General features: G+C 35.3%; 2 protein-coding genes across 6 annotated transcripts; both read left to right on the forward strand.

Annotated features, from left to right (window-relative positions):
* Positions 1-254: 254 nt before the first annotated feature.
* On the forward strand, positions 255-8,997 carry LOC107798679 (protein root UVB sensitive 5). Of its 5 annotated transcripts, XM_075231975.1 has the most exons (16): positions 494-626; positions 716-775; positions 963-1,022; positions 1,226-1,377; positions 1,558-1,658; positions 2,141-2,211; positions 2,474-2,520; positions 2,593-2,671; positions 2,754-2,826; positions 2,997-3,086; positions 5,587-5,646; positions 5,802-5,915; positions 6,262-6,322; positions 6,399-6,517; positions 7,627-7,725; positions 8,121-8,997. In XM_075231975.1, exons 4-16 carry the CDS (start codon positions 1,257-1,259, stop codon positions 8,349-8,351), a joined length of 1,266 nt encoding a protein of 421 aa, XP_075088076.1. In that variant the 5' UTR covers positions 494-626; positions 716-775; positions 963-1,022; positions 1,226-1,256; the 3' UTR covers positions 8,352-8,997. The 5 variants fall into 5 exon arrangements, with proteins under 5 accessions (XP_016477185.2, XP_016477186.2, XP_016477187.2 ...); XM_016621699.2 differs by lacking the exon at positions 716-775 and having other exon boundaries at positions 255-635; XM_016621700.2 differs by lacking the exon at positions 716-775 and having other exon boundaries at positions 255-635; positions 7,630-7,725.
* A 5,749-nt stretch (positions 8,998-14,746) lies between these two features.
* LOC142166355 (uncharacterized) lies at positions 14,747-16,957 on the forward strand. Its single transcript, XM_075225442.1, has 4 exons — positions 14,747-15,106; positions 15,494-15,823; positions 16,709-16,808; positions 16,896-16,957. The coding sequence occupies exons 1-4, from the start codon at positions 14,747-14,749 to the stop codon at positions 16,955-16,957; spliced, it is 852 nt and encodes a 283-aa protein (XP_075081543.1).
* Positions 16,958-17,254: the final 297 nt, after the last annotated feature.

Consider the following 17,254-nt stretch of genomic DNA (forward strand, 5'->3'; position numbering starts at 1 on the left):
TCATGGAGTTCTAACTTCTACAAATTGAAACTCCAGGAGGTATCATTGGTGAAAATATTCCTTTAGGTTCAAACCTCAGCAACAATTATTGGGGTTCAAACCTGAGTAACGATCGATTATTGAGTTTGATCAAACCTTATTTTGAATTCGAGGAATCGTTCTAAGATTTTACGCTAGCAAATGCCAAAAATCTTGTTATGTGTTTTAGTTGAGGGGAAAGATACTAATATAGTCGGACCAATAACTAGGTTGCCAATGCATTTCAAAATGCGACCAAACTTTAATAGCACGGCCTTAAAAGTGGCTACGCCAACCAATTTTTCGGCTATATGATTCACACGTAGGTGTATACGGGTCTGGCCTCACCCGTGCCCGCCCGTTTACATTTCCGTAACAAGCCAAATCTTTTTTGGTACTCTCTCAGAGAGGCTTCAATGGAGAAAAAAGGTCGAGGTAGATAGAGTCCTTAAACTCAAAACAATGCCTTTTTCTCTGCAATTCAACTACCCAATCTTCAGCACTTCATGTTCCCACCAGTTAAAACTTCACAATAGTATTAGAAATCAGCCCTTTAAATTCTTGTGCACTTCTCCACAATCTGAAGAAGCTGCAAAAGACTCCTCTGGGTATGAAAAGTATGCCTTCTTTATATTCTTGCAAGGTTTTTTAAAGCAAACTATGATTGATAACGAAGCTCAAAATATTGATATTTCAGTCTTGAATTGGACTTACTGCAGAACACTAGTCTCAAATGAGCTGGAATATAAGTTTTGAAGTTAAGATTGTATCTTTTTTTCTCTCTTGTGGTTACCATTTTCTTTTGATATGGGATTAAGGGCTAATTATTGCTGTTAAACTTATGTTAGGTCCAGTTTTGGTCAGAATTCTATATAATCTGATATATGCCAATGTTGATAGTGGTGTATTTTGGTGACTAATTATCTTCAGCCTCTTAATTACAGGGAAAATGGTAATGGGCATGTGATTCTGGTGGAGAAGTACAGGAATGGAACTTCAAAAAGGTATATTTTTCTAGCTCTGTTTCAAAGATTTGCTTCGTTGTCCTTTTACTGAGTTTGTCTTTAATAAAAGGTGTTGTTATCTCTTTGTTGCTCGATATCTACTGATTGAGTGCTGCCTGTGAAGAGATGTACTGATCGAAATGATGGTCAAATATGGAGTTTGTCTGATAATAAAAGGGGTTGTTATCTCTTTCGTTGGATAGGTACATTATAGATAATGACTCTGAAATAAAAATGTTTCTTGAGGAGCATGTGCCCGCAACTACTGGATCCCAGCATCTTGAAATCCCTGTCACGGAGTTATCTTGGCTCCCTAAGGTTATCAAGGATTTTGTATTACCAGCAGGTTTCCCAGGTAACAAACATCATATCGTTTATTTCCATTTTCTTCTTTTCTTTCTATTTTCCATTTTTACTATAACTCTAGTTTTATGTTCCTACATGCCAAGAAGTGTCTGTTTGACGGTTGATATTTTCTGGTTGTTTTAAGGGCTGTAAGTATTTCTTAGATGTTTTATATGAACTGTCGTTGCAGATACAGTTACAGATGATTACTTGGACTACATGTTGCTTCAGTTCCCAACCAATGTAACTGGGTGGATTTGTCATACGCTGGTGACGTCAAGCCTCTTAAAGGCATGTCAATCTTATTCAGGCCATTAGTTCCACTTGGATATCTTAAAGTGTGCTTGTAAAGTCTGCAACTGTTGACAGGATTGTGACCTTCTAAATGATAATCATTAATAAACTAATTGAAACAGAGTTTTAATTAGCTTACAAATTGTTCTCTGCTCACTGGCTCTCATTTTTATCTGCCTCTGGTCTCTCTTTCACTTTTTTTGTCTTTTGACACTTTTCTTTGAGTTCTCCCCTTCTCTATAAGGTTCAACGTTATTCAACGGGTTAGCTTTGTTTCTTTTTCTTTTCTTTTGTTCTCTCTTTTTTCTTATTTGAGTGATGTGGTCCCGTGTGTGTATGTGAATCATGTTATTACACTTAATTCTAGTTGTATTGGGCTTATTAGTTGCTAACATATTTTATGATAGTTGGATTCATCTCTATGTGCTTTCAGTTTGATTCCGACATATCCTATACTGATGTTAATGTCTAACATCCAGGCTGTTGGAGTGGGATCTTTCTCCGGAACTTCTGCAGCTGCTTCTGCCGCTGCTTCTGCTGCTGCCATCAGGTACTCTTCATTTTTATCAGATTTTTATCTGCATGAAATGTGGCCTTGACTTTAAGGAATTCAATATTTGCCTAATATGTTATTATATTTCACGCTGATTGCTGGTAGAAAATTTGGAGAGCATTATTCTTTAAAGTTAGAGTTTAGTGGTTCAATATTTGCCTCATATGTTATTATAATTCATGCTGATTGCTGCTAGAAAATTTAGAGCATTATTCTTTGAAGTTCATAGAGTTTAGTGGTTGTCTTATTGGTTTTGCAGATGGGTTTCAAAGGATGGCATTGGTGCCGTTGGACGCTTTTTTATTGGTCTGGTAGTTTAAAATAAGTATAAGAACAGAGTCAGGTTTAAATTTGTTAGTAAAGGCTGATGTCTTCCAGGTGGGCGGTTCGGCAATCTTTTTGATGATGATCCTAAACAGTGGCGCCTGTATGCAGATTTCATCGGCAGTGCAGGAAGGTATTGCGAATATTCTTCTTTCTTGGGTACATCAAATTTTAGTGGTTCAAGTGAACTGATGGTATCTATTTCTTGTGTGCAGTATATTTGATCTCTGTACCCCTCTCTATCCGTCTTATTTCCTACCTTTAGCATCTCTTGGAAATCTTGCCAAGGTATTTAGCTAACCAAAAATTTAGTTAGTCTTTCATGCGTCCCTAGGATATGATTCCATGAGCAGTAGACTGTAAAAGTTCCCTTTGAATCTGATACATAACTTTCTTTTCTCGAGTTGCATGCTAAGTCAATTCTTTAGGTTTCTTAAGTGTTGGTATTGTTTTAGTAGGCCGTAGCAAGAGGGCTAAAGGACCCTTCATTCCGGGTTATTCAAAACCACTTTGCTATCGCTGGAAATTTGGGAGACGTAGCAGCAAAGGTATTACTTGAATATTTTTGCTGTAGATCAGATCTGATGAACTGGATTTGTATTTTTTTTTTCTTGTATTGATGTTTGACTTCGATAGTTTAGTTGTTTATGTGCCGGTATAGCTTTGCTTTCTTTTCCTTATATTCATGGTGGATGAGCTTTTATGGCGAATCATGAAATTTGTCAATAAATATACATGTTAGAACGGTAGCTTTCAGCTCCATAAATGTGTTAAACTTGTGAGTTCCATATTGTTTCTCCCTCGAGGCTTTCTTGAGTTGGAATGCCAATGAGTAGTGTTTATGAATGCTCCAATTTACTCGTTTGTGCATGTATTTTAGCATTTCATAAGATTAGTAATGGTTCGAAGCTCGGATAAAGGAGGAGAGTCGTAGTAGTTAGATGGGCAGCAAAAAAACAGTCTTATTTGTTCTGTTAAAGACTTGCGCATCTGCAAATGGATAAAAATTGAGATTTAGAGAACCCGTTATCGACAATAATTTTGGTACTGGGATGTAATAGACTGCCCAGAATTGGACCTCCCTCAAATAGATGGATCTGGGATTGATTGTGGACTGAGCAGTAGGCATACTTTCACAATAGTCTTGTCCACAAGCAATTCAATGTTTGGCAGCGGAAAATCATCGCTTGGGAGTCAAAATGTACAACCCTGCTACCTACTTGAGTGGACCTTCAACCAGGCAATGAAGGGTGTGTATAATAGTTTTCTTACTTTCTCTCGATCATGTCGACGCCTATAATTTGAAAGATAAGAGGAAAGCCTTCTATCAAATCCAAAGTTGTAACACAGATAATGACAAATAAAGCATAATAGATACAGAGAATTCATATTATCGTCCCTAACTATTTGGGATTGAGGCATAGTTGATTGATGTATGAGCTACAAATGGTTTTTATGGCTGCTCCAGTGTACTCGGTTAATAATCTCTGACTTTGATCTTGATGTGGAAACTACAACTGCACCTGTTTTGGGTTCTATTACCTTGGCACTTCAGGAGATGGAAAGCTTTAACTAGAACAGTATCACCCATATTGGGAAAGCAATAGCACAAGATGTTGCTACCAACAAAAGAAGCAGACCATCTACAGCAAAACTTAAGGTTGAAATAGAACCTGCTGAGGAAAAGCTCGATGAAGGAAGTGCCTGTGAGGAAAATACCGGGTGAAGCCACAAAGCAAAATAAGCCAAGAGACAATTTAAAACAAATTGAAGAGCAAATCAAATTTATTCCTGTACACAACATGATTTTGTTTCACGAGGAAGATGAAGAAAAAAATGCCGAAGACGATACGGTTCTTGTAACAGAGGATGTTACAAAACCAATCCAATAGTGGGTTGATCTTCATCCATTGGACGATTTATCGCTACCATCTGGTTCATGCATAACACTATTTGGTATAATCGGCACCACCTTTTATACCAAGTTGTGGCTATGGGGGGACGTAAAAGAGGTGTTCAATGAAACAATCTTGGACTCCTGCTCGGATAAAGATTATTCTGATGATGGCCTAGACGAGTACAGAAGCTAGAGGTCAAAGAGATCAAAAGAAGAAAAAAGAAGATTTGCAATGACTTGAACTTGGATTCTTCAGTGAACCAAAAAGGTTATCAAGTTGGTTCACGAAGAAAAATGAAACCATTGCGAAATCTTTATTGGATCCTTAGAAGTTGTAGTCTATCAATGTAGAAAGAATTGATTCTCCCTCATTTCTCCCAAATTTGACAGGCCATAGAGGGTGTTTGATCTAGTCCCCCTTATGTTTTTGTATGTTAAAAATATGAACTAATACAGAGTTTAGAAGAAGACTGATCTATTACATCTGATTTAGTAGATAATTGTTGGAAGATGTGAAGATACTAATTAAAACCAAAAAATAGGGGCAAGATCCATGGAATACATGGACAAGCAGTCAAGAGAACAGTTACCATTCCTGCACTTTGCAAAGATAAATTGCTATTCACGGAGGCGTATGTAGTAGTGTTCTAACTATCAGTATTTCTGACACGTAGTATAGGTATATATGTGAAAAACTGCTCTCTCTCTCTCTCTCTCTCTCTCTCTCTCTCTCTCTATATATATATATATATATATATATATATATATATATATAGATGTAGTAGATCTCATCAAAGAGGTTGTCGGTTAATAAGCTCTGATTTGTGGGTTCCTGCAAATTTAAGTTCTATATTTCTATGTTGTCAGGTTTTTTAGTTGGTATGATTATCAGTATAGCATAATCTAGCATCCATGTTTTTCTGAAACCAAATAAGAAAAAGTATAATTATGTCCAAACACACATAGTAGAAGAGATAATTGACACATTTACACTATAACCAAGCAACAATGATATGTTTTCTATTCCCGAAAAAACTTTCTTGAGCACCAAACATGGTATTATAATTGTTTCTCAAGTCTCAACTCGTTTGTTTGATCACGTTATAGAGTTTCTTATTGTAACATTTTGTATAACCTAATGTTGATGACAGGAGGAAGTTTGGGAAGTAGCTGCTGAGTTGGTAGGTCTTGCTCTCGGCATACTAGCCTTGGTATGGCATATGTTGCTTTATATGGTTAAAAGTTAGGTCCCTTCATATGATAACTTTCTAAGGTTCCAGCCAATATAATCCTCATTTTATCCATAATAGCAGATTTGTATTTTACTTTTTCTTTTAAACTTTTAATAACAGAAAATTTAATACAGGATACACCTGGTATCTCAAAGTCTTATCCTACATTGGCACTAACATGGTTAAGCGTGCGGATCCTACATCTTTGGTTTCGCTATCAGTCTCTTTCAGTTCTGCAATTCAACACAGTGAGACTTTATTCTTAGACCTTGATATATTATTTTGTTGCCAAATATTAATTAATATCAGACTTTGGCACTACTATCAAGTGGTTTCTAATTTCTTAACACTTTTGCCTTATCTTCGTTTTCTTCTTGTGGGTCCTGAGAGCCCAATGTTTGATATATTGGCTCAGTCAGGTTTCTGAAAGCTTTCTTTAAACAATAAGATTTCCACAAGCTTCGCTTTCTCCGTATATCGGAAACAATTAATCAATTACAATGAGCGATAACGAAGGAGAGATTTGGAACAAAGCAACAATCTTCTGAATTTTCCTTGGCAAGTAGATTTCTGATTACATCTTGTTTCGTGCAGATAAATCTCAAGCGGGCTCGAATATTGGTGAACTCCCATGTTTTACACTGTACAGTTCCAGGTAAACTCAATCGTGGTTTCTATACAATCTTTAATCCTATGCTGTTAACTCAGGTCTGTTACTCCGTGTGGACCAGGAATCGATGAATGCAATAGGATGGAGAGCATCTTATTGTGGCAAAGATTTTTAAGGCCTCGAATTATTTTTGAGGTATCTTTGGAGGATATGCTCGATAGGGGCAAATACAAATCCATGGTATAGCCTTCTTTGGGGAATATAACATTGTGACAATTGGGCTGATTTATCCTTACGAAAGTAACTTATACACCGGGTAGATAATAGCATAATAATGACACAATAGTTGCTAATGCCAGTTTCATGAATTCCTATGTTTTTAATTCCATAAGGATAAATCAATTCTCCTTGCATTATGTTAAATTTAGGGAAGTACATAAATAGGTGATTACTTCAAGAGGTTCTATCAAAACTATGTTTATTTTGAGGCGGTGGACTTAGCTTTATGATGGAAATTTACAGCTATGTTGCTCGGACTCTCCGAAAATGTTTCCAGGTGCGTGTTGGATCCTCCAAAAGTAGTATATTTTTGGAGGATCCAACACGGGTGCGGCAGCATTTTGGAGAATCCGTGCAACACAGATTTATAGTAGATTTTACCTGTTTGCTTCAACTACTTGTCCTGTTAGGCTCCTCGTAAGTTTTCAGATGATCGCCCTTGCAATGTTTAAGAGCGGTTAGTATAATTAATCTGATTATCTATCCCAAAAGGATCCACATCGATTTTTGCTTTGCTACAATTTAACATTTTCAAGTCCTCTTGCCTGGTGGAGCAACGAGGGAACAAAGACATGGTCTTCATTTCATATATTGCAATTGAAAAACCTTCCCTTTCTTTTTTCCCCCTTCATTTTTTTTTTCATAAGTAAATATAAGAACCTTTGAGAGCAACTTTCCCAACCTTACTATCATATTTCCCTCGGTGCATAGTAGCATGACTCCCTGAATGTATATCTGATAGCAGAAATTGACATTGAGTTTAAGAGTTTGGATCTAGATATCTTATATGCAAACTTTCAATCTCAATGTTAATTGGCTCCTGTCGAAATGTAATGTTTAAATAGCTTCTTCTTTTGCATAACTCTGACATTGAAAGTGTCATTTCAGACCTCAGGATCTAACGAGAAACTAACTGCTCTGCTCGTACAATCTGCAAATGGATTTATAGCAATTTTTGATCTCCTGATGAATTAAAGAAATGAATAATATATTTTACTGTGTTCCTCAGAGAAGTCAAATTCCCTGTATTCTTGAGTGATCTTTGGTTCATTCTGCTGTTTTGTATGCAGCAGATCAAGCAACTCCTTAATCTGTACAAGGAGGAGAAATATTTTCTTGTAGTAAATCAGCAAAAGCCAAGAGATTTTGAGGTCTTTGTATCTTTCAAGGTATGCACTTATACTCTGCTTAAGAAACATAGCTCTCACTTACTAGTGTTGCTCAAAGCAGAAGTGCTAAAAAGCAACCAGGTCCATTGGATTTGAAGTGAAAAGCGTGAACTGAAAGGTCACACTTCTCTAAAGTGAAGCAGACAATTTACGAAAAATAAAAAATACCAAAGATACATGAATTTAGTACTAACTTCAGCATTCAATATATAATCGATATTAATCCATCTCTTCGAAGTTGAGATTCTATGAACCAATCCCTTCTCGTCAGGATCAGTTTGTGCATGGCTTTCACCCATGAAGTGATAACCTTTTGTTTCGTCGCATCAAACAACGGAGCGATGACTTTATATGACACTGTCACTTGCAGTACTTATTCTTCTCACCTCCTGCAGGAAGGAGCCACAAGCCTATCAGTGTTACGAAGTGTATGGCAAACCTACTGGCTATATCAAAACTGGGGCTGGTCGGACAATATCTTTGATCGGCTTGAGCAAAGTTTGGTAGAATTGAAGCATAGGTTTCCTGATCTATTACAACAACTAATTGAAGCTGGATGGGATACAAATAATTTAAGTTTAAAGGTCCCGAAAGAAATGTCGATTGAGGAGCTTCCTGCACTGTAACACCAGGGAATGCATCTGTCTTATATGATCATACTCCAAATTCCTGGCACTTACCTTTTTGCCGGTCTGATGGTTCGTCACCTCATTCGTTGGAGGGAAAAGTTCCAAATCTATCCCTCTACTATATGATAATATATTAATTTAACCCTCCGTTATCTTGGGGTCAATTCATACCCTTGCCGTTAGTAAATTATTTCTTTATTTTTTTTCCTTGACTTTAACGGAGCCCCAGCAGGGATTGGATGGACTCCACGTGTCGCAATACTTCGGGAAAAAAGTTTAAATTTACTCCTTTAGTTTTGATGATGGATTAAAACTACCCTCCATTATATTCCTGTTCGAGCTTCGTTGATGTCAAGGTTCAATACGAGACGGTTTGCTAAGTACAAGGGTATGAATGGCTTCAAAGTACAACGGAAGGCAAAATTAAGGTATTTCGTATAGTAGAGGTCTATTTTTTACCCTTTTCCCCTTAATTGAATGTTGCATGGATGACCTTCATGTGAAGTAATCTCTCTGGTTTCATTTCAAGTTCATCTTGTGAACCACTATCCCTTTTGCAGTTGGATGACAAGTTTTCAATGGCCTCATCTCCTAGGAAGAGATCGATGCAAAATGGAGCCAGTTGAATTTTTATAGTAATAAACATTCTCAATAAATTCAATTTTGACGTTTGCATTAGGATAGGCCGGTTATATCACACTCCTAGGGGTGCGGCCCTTTCTCGAACTTTGCATGAATGCAGGATGCTTTGTGAACCGGACTGCCCTTTTTTTCCCATTAGTTGAAACAGGCGGAGGTTAAAAAGGACATGTACTTGAGAGCAAAAAATGTGATTGCTCCTGCATTATATGCACAGCTTCTTGGCATTGCCCTAGCATTTTTGACTTTTGAGCACCAGTTTAACTAATATCTATCGGCAATATAAGGAAATTTTTGCACAATTAGAACACCCAAAAGATATTAAGGTAATAACCACCCATAAAAAAAATAGAATTTATAATCTTTAAAATTAAAGCAATTTACCTGCTACAATAGGTAAATGTCACGTAGTAGTGCAAGAATTAACTACTTTGTCAATTGTATGCAAGTTAAACTCCATTACTGAAGAGGGTAGGGCTTATTGGTATTTTTCCGTTTGCTTTCCAAATCGGATTACTTAATTAAAATGAAACTTTAGAGCCAACTTGATTTTATTAAAATTCTTTTTTAGAAAATTTTGAACTGTTTTTGCAAAAAAAAATTGATAATAAAATTCTTCTTAACTAATTGAATAAACGACTTTCACATAATTGATAAATATAGTTGAATTCACTGTAAGGTATTTGAAATCGAAATAGAAATTTATTAACGGATAGGACGGAAGGAGAAAATAGATCCATCTCCTATTATCCACTTTTTCGTATTATTATTATGTGTCGACAATGTAAACCTAAGTTATATTGAATTATTACACAGGGAACAAGTAATTTACCCATAAGTTTTAGGTTTTAAAATTTAAAGTAAAAACTTGCTAGACTTTACGAGCAAGTTTAGTTTCTTTTCCCATCTCAATGTGGATTAAGTTTTGTGTTAAATCTTTCTTACAAGCCGTAAAGTTTTCCCACTACAAGTAGGTTTTTAATAGACTAATCCCTTCTTTAGTTGGAATTGTTATGTCATAATTATCTATATAAACTGATGTAATTCACATCAAGTACGTATAATCTCTAAACATCTTTTCCATTCTTCTCATTTCAAAATCCATCTTCTTCGAATTATAGTGTTCTATCTTCCTTTCCAAAGCTTTCTTAACTAAGTATCAATGGAGAAATCAGCCACAAACACTAAAATTGATGACCAAACCAATGACGACCCTAATCACTACAATTTGGCCTTGGGGATAATATTAATTGTACTGGCTATAGCATTGGGTGTTGTCCTTTCTTTTTATTTGTTCTTCCCAGCAAAGGTTACTAAAGAAATCCAATACCCTAAGTTTCGTCTTATATATGCCTCTTCTTCATTACCGTGATATGCAATGCGCCACCTTCAGTTTTCGACAATCCTGACAGTTGGAAACTCACTTTCTTAGTCAAGAACCCAACCAATGATTATAATTTCTTATATGATGACTTTGATGCCAAGATTACCTACAAGAATATAGTTCTTTGGCAAGCTAATAATTCTGCTAAATTTTATAAAGACGAAAATGCTCAAAACTTCGTTGATGCAATTTTTGGTGCTTTGCCGGAGAGTTATAATGAATGGATGACTAACACTGTTATGAATGATCTTGCTTCTGGTCTTTCCACAAAATTTTCAGTAAATTTAAATGGAAAAGTTCAAATAAGCCACTATGAGGCACAACGTAATTGTGGAAAATTACAAGTATATTGTGAGGATTTGGAAATTAATTTCTCGCAAGGTTCCAGCATTGGAATGTTGACGGCTACTTCAGATGCTTGTGCGGTACATTTGCAGAAATCAAGTTGTTGATTGAAGGTGTTCGGGCTATATGAAAACATAGTTTTTGTTTACTTTAATAGAGTGGAGTAATATTTTTCTATATTTGTAGTGAAAATTATGACAATTCGTTATGTTCCAGTTCTTATCTACTTTTTAATCCAATGTTTGAGATCACATATTTGTAATTTTAAATGTATGACATAATTTTAATATTCTCTTCAACAACATTCTTCTGCGGTCTTTATTCAAATTTTAGCATCCTTTAATTAATTTAATCTGTAAAATAAGGAACAGAAATTGGCATTATAACACAATAATCCACAAAAGAGTGCAAAGTACTGATAAAAATGAAGTGTGTCTAATGTTGATAGATCAGTGATCAGCTCCTTATAGGCAGCTGATAGTTCTTTGCCATTACACAAATGTTAAACTGAGCTAATCAAGCCATAACAAAGCCAACCTAACTACTCTGGCAACTAAACCTGGTTTTACAAAATTGGAGCTCCAGGCAATAAGCAAGATTATTAATTCTCTTGCTCGTCGAACTAGTGCTTCAAAATGACATGAATATTAATTAAGAGATCAATTACCTTCAAAGAATCAGAACATCTACAATATGGTGCAGTACATATCTAGGATTCTGTCTTTTGTCTCTCGCGGTTTTCCTCCATAACTCTTTGGAGCTCTTTCTCACTTCTCGCTATCAAACGCTTAACAGTGTCAAAAGTGGTAAGCCTAATGTTGCAGGAGAAAATGAAGAGACAAAAAAAATGATGTGTTAGGTTAGGATGTTAATATCATCGTCAATGATCATTGCCTGGTAATACTAGTAGTAACTAAATTCCTTCTTATCGGTCCCCTTGGAGAACTGTTTGTTCCATCAGGCATGAGCTTACTTACATTACTGATTCGAGCCAGCATAAAACTAGTCAATTTATATAAATCTTTAGTGTAATCATCTCATGGAACAAACATGACACTTTATGAATGAATCAACAACGTAAATATGTTTTTTTTTTTGTTGAATGGCAAACAGAGATTCAATGGGCTGAGAAATACTGCAACGGGAAGACAGCTACTGCAAACATCTACAGAATGACACTAGCTGGAGCTGTGTACTATTTATGGTAAGAGAGGAACAATAGCGTCTTTCAACGCAAGCAGAGATCTTCAGATATACTAGTGAAACTGATTATACAGGAGGTTATATTCAGAGGTAGCATGCGGCCAAAATTAGCTAGGAAGATTCACGAACTCAATTTTTATCCTAGGTAATTGGTAGAGGTTGAGGAGTTAGCTGTGTAAGGAGATATAGTGGAGATGATCTAGTCTCAACTCTAATTACTGGGTGTTGCCAGTTTTAGATATGTTTTCTTTTGTCTTGAGCTGTACATATTCTTTACAGGTAATAAAATTGTTTTAATTACCAAAACAAAACGTGCTTATCTAAACTCTTAAGTCTTCTGCGGATGGCAATTATAACCGTTTAACTATAACTGAAAAAAGAAAGGGTTCATTTAAACAATCAGAAAGAGTGTTAGGTTGATTAACATTCTCAGTTTAGAAAACTTAAATCCCCTCTCGAGCATGATCATGGATTTCAAAAACTATGATACAATCAGATTTTGTTTCACGACATGATTTTGTTCAAAAACTTGAAGAGCAAATCAAATTTATTCCTGTACACAACATGATTTTGTTTCACGAGGAAGATGAAGAAAAAAATGCCGAAGACGATACGGTTCTTGTAACAGAGGATGTTACAAAACCAATCCAATAGTGGGTTGATCTTCATCCATTGGACGATTTATCGCTACCATCTGGTTCATGCATAACACTATTTGGTATAATCGGCACCACCTTTTATACCAAGTTGTGGCTATGGGGGGACGTAAAAGAGGTGTTCAATGAAACAATCTTGGACTCCTGCTCGGATAAAGATTATTCTGATGATGGCCTAGACGAGTACAGAAGCTAGAGGTCAAAGAGATCAAAAGAAGAAAAAAGAATATTTGCAAAGACTTGAACTTGGATTCTTCGGTGAACCAAAAAGGTTATCAACTTGGTGAAACCATTGCGAAATCTTTATTGGATCCTTAGAAGTTGTAGTCTATCAATGTAGAAAGAATTGAGTCTCCCTCATTTTGACAGGCCATAGGGGGGTGTTTGATCTAGCTAGTCCCCCTTATGTTTTTGTATGTTAAATTTATGAACTAATACAGAGTTTAGAAGAAGACTGATCTATTACATCTGATATTTAGATATCTGTCAAGATAATTGTTGGAAGATGTCAAAGGCGTGAAGATATTAATTAAAACCAAAATAATATAAAAAAGGGGCAAGATCCACGGAATAATATGGACAAGCAGTCAAGAGAACACTTACCGTTCCTGCACTTTGCAAAGATAAATTGCTATTCACAGATCCGGATGTAGTAGTGTTCTAACTATCAGCTTTTCTGACACGTAGTATAGGTATATATGTGAAAAAATGGTATTAAATGATAAACCCAGAACTCAAATACAGTGATGGATTCAGTGGTTGGGATTCCTAGTCCTGTATTTAAATTCTGGATCCACCTCTTGCTAGATTACATACTCGAACAACAAACATAGCAAGAGACAAAGGCGAATATAGTACTATAAGTACGGGTTAAATTGAACGCATAACTTTCGATAAGGAGCATAAATTTATATGTAAAACTATTAAAATTAAAATAAATAATAGATATAAATCCATAACTTTAAAATTATAATGGGTTCAATGCTTAAAATTTTAAAGTTGAACCCATAGAATTTAAATCTTGGACCGCCACCTATTTTCAAACAAAACCAGACTAGCAAAACATCAGTGAGTATTCTCCATATTCAACCATCATTCGATCAATACATATCGAGCCAGAAACAACCCCTTTTATTACCGGACAAAGTCCGTATAAGGACAGCGAAGCAAATCTTCGAAATAGAACTAAAGAATATACCTTTTTGAAGTTCCATTCCTGTACTTCTCCATCAAAATTACATGCCCTTTTATCATTTTACCTGTAAATAAGAGGGTGGAAATGCTTAGTCCACAAATACACACCATTATCAATATATCATTCCAAGATGACCCAATACCGACACTAAACCTAAAGGTAAGTGTAACAATAATAACTAATCCTGAGTCCCATAAAAAAAAAATGGTAACCCAAACAATAAAATGATAAAAAGATATAATCTTTACATCCAAACTTATGTTCCAGCTCATTTGAGATATATATAGTATTCTGCAGTAAGTCCAATTCAAGACTAAAAAATCAATATTTTTAGCAACGTGATGCTCCTTGGTCAGATGACCAAGATGATAGCACCACGTATGATCAAGAAAATAGTAACCTATAATCAGATGAAAAGCATGAACGCTAATCACATGATAACCATGAGATCCGACTAATTTGTGATTGAGACGTAGTTAATACAGTCAATGGGGTCGATTAAAGAAACTGCTATTTGGGGAATACGTGTTTTGGAATTGAAGAACAGAGTTAGTTTGACGAGGAAGTGTAAGAAATATGCTTTGGAAGCTGCTCTCTCTAAAATTATTTTTGTGTTTCAGCTTAGCTTAACAGTTACGTAGTATTTAATAGTGAACTAGTCTCTAGGTAGGAGTTTATTAATTTCACCAGATTTTGTGCTAATTTTAGGTCTTTTAAGTAAAGTCCAAATTGAGTGAAATAAAATAGAATTTTTAGTTAGAGTTTCTTTTTACATCTATTTTATTTTCCTATCATCTCCCCCTGATATTTCCCAAAGTTTCTTTTATCAAGAACCAACAATTGGTATCAAGAGCCATCTTCTTAAGGGACCTAAGTAAAATCTTTTCTTGAGTGAGATGGAGACTGAAACAAGTTTTTCTCAATTGGCTCTGTTTTTTATGGTGAAAATTACTAACTATGAGCAGTGAGAATGAAGACTTACTTGGAGGCTTTAGATCTTTGGGAGGCCGTGCAAGAGGATTATGATATTCTTCCGCTGCCTAGCAATCCCACCATGGCCCAGATCAAGAGTCACAAGGAAAAAAAAATCAGGAAATCAAAGAGGAAAGCAACTTTGTTTGTTGGTGTGTCTGCAACTATTTTCACGAGAGTTATGGCTCTTAAATCAGTAAAAGAAATTTGGGATTATCTGAAGAAAAAATATAGAGGAGATGAAATAATACGAGGCATGAAGGTGTTGAATTTAATAAGGAAATTCGAGTTGCAGAAAATGAAAGAATCTGAGACCGTCAAAGAATACTCCGATCGGTTGCTTGGCATTGTTAACAAGGTAAGGTTGCTTGGTACTAAATTTAAAGATTCAAGAATTGTTGAATCTTTTTTTTGTTACGGTGCCTGAAAATATGAAGTATCCATAACTACCTTGGAAAATATAAAGGATCTATCCAAGATTACCTTGGCAGAATTGTTAAATACATTGCAGGCATGAGAGCAAAGGAGGCTTACGAGGCAAGATGGTATGGTTGAAGAAGCCTTGATAGCCAACCACAAAACTCAAAGCAACTGTAATAATGCAAAGAAAAATTACCCACCTTGTCAGCACCATAGCAAAAAAAGTCATCCACCATTCAAATGTTGGAAGAGGCCAGATACAAAGTATAAAATTTGCAACCAACTTGGTCATGGAGCTATAATTTGCAAAGGCAAATATCAAAAGTATGAAGCAGATGCTCAAGTCACCAATGAAGAAGAAAAAGATCACTTGTTTGTGGCAACTGTTCTTTCAACCAAGAAATATGATTTTTGGTTGATTGATAGTGGTTGTACAAACCACAAGACATATGGCAAAAATCTTTTCAAAGAGTTCACGTCTATGGAAAATAAGAAAATCAGAATTAGGAATGGTAATTATATTCTTGCTAAAGGAAAAGGAATTATTGCAATCTCAACAAATTCAGGTACTAAGAAAATTTCAGATGTTCTTTATGTTCCTGGTATTGATCAAAATTTATTGAGTGTTGGGCAACTAATAGAAAAAGGATTTAAAGTATTCTTTGAAGATAAATATTATTTTATTTATGATGCAACTGGACTTGAGATTTTAAGGGTTAAAAATAGAAGTAAAAACTTCTCATTTGATCCAACAGAAGAAGAAAAATGGAGCCAAAAAATCTACAAAGGGCAGATAATCCTCCAATTGAGGACATATGTGAAAATGAGGCAAAGAAGAAGTTGTCAATATTTCAAAAAAAATAAAATCGGGAAGAAAGTTAACAAGCCTCAAGGAAAAATGCAAATATGGAAGAAAGTTGACAAGTCTCAACGCAAGATGCAAATGAAGCCGAAAAAAGAGCCAACTTATTTCATTGACAATCATGAGATGCAGCAAAATAGAAAAGTGAACTCGATTTACTGCAAGATCAGTTGGCAGATTTACGTACAAAGTCGATTCCAGTTAAAGGTTTACAAGGCATAAATTCAAAATTTGCAGCTTCAAAAGTAAGGAGGAGTGTTAGAAATATGCTTTAGAAGCTGCTCTCAATAAAATTATTTTACTGTTTCAACTTAAGAGTTATTTACTGCAGTAATTTAGTTTGAATTTTAAATAATTTTGAACTAGTCTTTATGAGTGAACTAGTCTCTAGGAGTTTGTTAATTTCATCAGATTTTGTGCGAATTTTTAGATCTTTTAAGTTAATATTTTTCTTATAAATTGAAGTCAAGATGCAGTGAAATAAAATATAATTTTCAGTTAGAATTCCTTTTACATCTATTCCCGTACACTGCTTTTATTTTCCTATCATTTTCCTCTTATAAATTGAAGTCCAAATGCAATGAAATAAAATATAATTTTCAGTTAGAGTTCCTTTTACATCTATTCCAGTATACAGCTTTTATTTTCCTATTATTTTCCCCTGTTTGTTTCCCTAAGTTTCTTTTGTCAAGAACCAACAGGAAGATTCAAGGGGAAGTTTTTGGAGCTGATACCCAGCATGCCAATGCCAAACTCAGATACCCAAGAGAATATGCTGGTAGCTGGTGCTTGCTTTTAGATAAGACTATCTTACACTCCCTAGTTTTCAATTTAAGTGTTTAATTTTTTCCTGATTCTTGTTCAGTGGACACATTGGCACCTCGCTACTGCTCGACAAATTGCTTAAAATCATCATCTGTGAAGTAAACTTTCAACTTCTCCAGGCTTTAGGTTGCTTTGTCTTTCATTTCTGGTTCATGAAACTTAGAGATATTATATTTTAGTGCAGGTTTATTATCAAGCATTTATTTTCATGAGAAGAAAGCTAGTATAAAATGTAATATAGTGCATACGTTGCAAGTTCTCATTCACTATCCTTGGTCATTATACAATTGAATCCTAAGTAAAAATTGAGATTTGAGGTGTACTGATTAACAGACGGCATTTTATAGTTGAGAGGTTATTGCCTTTCTTTTAACTTTTTCAACGTTTAATGTTGACAGC

Source organism: Nicotiana tabacum, chromosome 2 (genome assembly GCF_000715075.1).
Source record: "Nicotiana tabacum cultivar K326 chromosome 2, ASM71507v2, whole genome shotgun sequence".
NCBI lineage: Eukaryota > Viridiplantae > Streptophyta > Magnoliopsida > Solanales > Solanaceae > Nicotiana > Nicotiana tabacum.

What these genes read in the sequence shown, in the direction of transcription:
- LOC107798679 (XM_016621699.2), top strand. Translation starts at nt 481, where the DNA reads ATGCCTTTTTCTCTGCAATTCAACTACCCAATCTTCAGCACTTCATGT. An exon ending in TTCATCGGCAGTGCAGGAAG is followed by an intron (nt 2,672 to 2,753) that starts GTATTGCGAATA and finishes TCTTGTGTGCAG; the next exon opens with TATATTTGATCTCTGTACCC. An exon ending in CTCTCGGCATACTAGCCTTG is followed by an intron (nt 5,647 to 5,801) that starts GTATGGCATATG and finishes AATTTAATACAG; the next exon opens with GATACACCTGGTATCTCAAA.
- LOC142166355 (XM_075225442.1), top strand. Translation starts at nt 14,747, where the DNA reads ATGAAGACTTACTTGGAGGCTTTAGATCTTTGGGAGGCCGTGCAAGAG. An exon ending in TGCTTGGCATTGTTAACAAG is followed by an intron (nt 15,107 to 15,493) that starts GTAAGGTTGCTT and finishes AAATATCAAAAG; the next exon opens with TATGAAGCAGATGCTCAAGT. An exon ending in TAATAGAAAAAGGATTTAAA is followed by an intron (nt 15,824 to 16,708) that starts GTATTCTTTGAA and finishes TGTTTCCCTAAG; the next exon opens with TTTCTTTTGTCAAGAACCAA.